This window comes from Priapulus caudatus, unplaced genomic scaffold (genome assembly GCF_000485595.1).
Source record: "Priapulus caudatus unplaced genomic scaffold, Priapulus_caudatus-5.0.1 Scaffold989, whole genome shotgun sequence".
NCBI lineage: Eukaryota > Metazoa > Priapulida > Priapulimorpha > Priapulimorphida > Priapulidae > Priapulus > Priapulus caudatus.
The window spans coordinates 80982-82641 of record NW_014578050.1 but is presented as its reverse complement, the minus strand read 5'-3'; the positions used below and the strand labels follow the sequence as shown (position 1 = coordinate 82641).

The 1660-nt window shown below is 52.8% G+C and overlaps 1 protein-coding gene across 2 annotated transcripts in view; it reads right to left on the bottom strand.

Moving 5' to 3' along the window:
• The window catches only part of LOC106814844 (ARF GTPase-activating protein GIT2-like), a 14290-nt gene that overhangs the window by 5696 nt on the left and 6934 nt on the right, over positions 1-1660 (bottom strand). For both annotated transcript variants that reach the window (XM_014819208.1, XM_014819207.1), the window contains exons 7-8: positions 1184-1523; positions 493-683 (exon numbers count right to left, since the gene is read on the bottom strand). In XM_014819208.1, the coding sequence (XP_014674694.1) occupies positions 493-683; positions 1184-1523 (531 nt within the window). The remainder of the gene's footprint in view (positions 1-492; positions 684-1183; positions 1524-1660) is intronic.

Sequence of the window (1660 nt, the reverse complement as noted above, 5' to 3'; positions counted from 1 at the left end):
CTTCGACCTCCCTCCCCCTACCTCCCACCTCCCATCCCCTTGCACACCATCTCGCACGACTTAATTGTACCCCGTTTCCCGCTCGCATACACACCGTATCACCGTTTTCCTGTCCCCGTCTCAATTTACTACTCTCTCTCTCTTTATCTTAGACTTTCTCTCTCTCTCTCTTAATTATATAAAAAAAATTAAAACCCAGCGATGATGCCTTTTACTGCCCCCTCAATAATGCTTTCTTCCTATGCCCCTGAGTGTAACGTACAGTCATAGAAATCATAATATATAGTGTCTCTAATATTTCTATGGTAACAGCTTATGTTCGCATAACTGGTAAATGGATACGCACAGCCATAGCTACATGATATATGTTAAGATTCAAGATGAAAAGTAAATATTATATGTTATACACACACACACACACATGCACAGACACGCACGCACGCACGCACGCACGCACACGAACCCACACACATGCGCGCACACACGCGGTACCTCAGACTTCGCCTGGTTGGCGGTCTGCTCAGCCAGCAGTGCCTGTAGATCGAGGAAGCTGTCCTCATCGCTCGCAACGCTGTCATACAGCGGCTCGTCGTCACTGATCAGGCTGCTCACGCGCTTGTTGTCCGCGGTGGCGCCCCCTCGTGGCGTCGACTCGTTCTTTGGTTTCTCGGGTAGCTCGGGCGCTGTCGAGAAATCAGTCGGGTAAGTTTTCGACACCTTATACACTAACCCTTCTCTCTGCAGGAAGACACGACTACTATATTTGATGTACCATTTGATTTGCCCCTCGGGATAGGGTAATATACCGCTCTTTACTTCTGGGGGAAGGTCATACACTTAGCCTTGCCCCTGGGGAAAGGTTATAGACCTAGCCTTGCTCATGAGGAAAGTTATGCACTTACATTTTTCACGTAGGGCAAGTTGTTTTAGAGTTAAGATCATACTCGTCCTAAAGGAAGGTCGTACACTCACCCTCCTCACTAGGTGGCAACATAATGCAAGGCTTACCACTTCGGGGAAGGTCATATACTCCCTGGAGATAAGGACATACACTCACCCTTCTCTGTGACTGAAGGTCGTACACTCACCCTTCTCTGTGACTGAAGGTCGTACACTCACCCTTATCTCCGAAGTAAGATCATACACTCACCCCTCTCTCTCTGAGGGAAAGTCGTACACTCACCTTTCTCCCTCGGTGGCGACACGATGCCGAGCGCCGCCTGCTGGCGCCGCCTGGCGTCGCTCAGGATGTCGATGATGAGCGTCGTGAACTCGCGAGCGTTGAAGCGCGCCAGCTTCTGCCGGCCCTGGTTGCGAGTCGCCGAGTACTCCGGGTTGACGGGCAGGAACGGCGCGCACTGCCGATCGCCGACGATGACGACCGCCGAACCAGACGACTGTGACTGCTGCTGCTGCTGCTGCTGCGCGGCGGCGGCAGCGGACAGCCAGAGCGCGTCCGTCTCCCGGCGGTCGACCTCGTCGAACACGTCCATCGCCAGCGCCTCGAATAACTCATTGCTGAGCTGTGGAGGCAGACGCGATAGATGAGAGAGAGAGAGAGAAGGGGGAGGAGGAGAGAGAGAGAGGAGAGAGAGAGAGAGAGAGAGAGAGAGAGAGAGAGAGACGAGACGAGAGAGAGAGAGAGAGAGAGAGAGAGAGA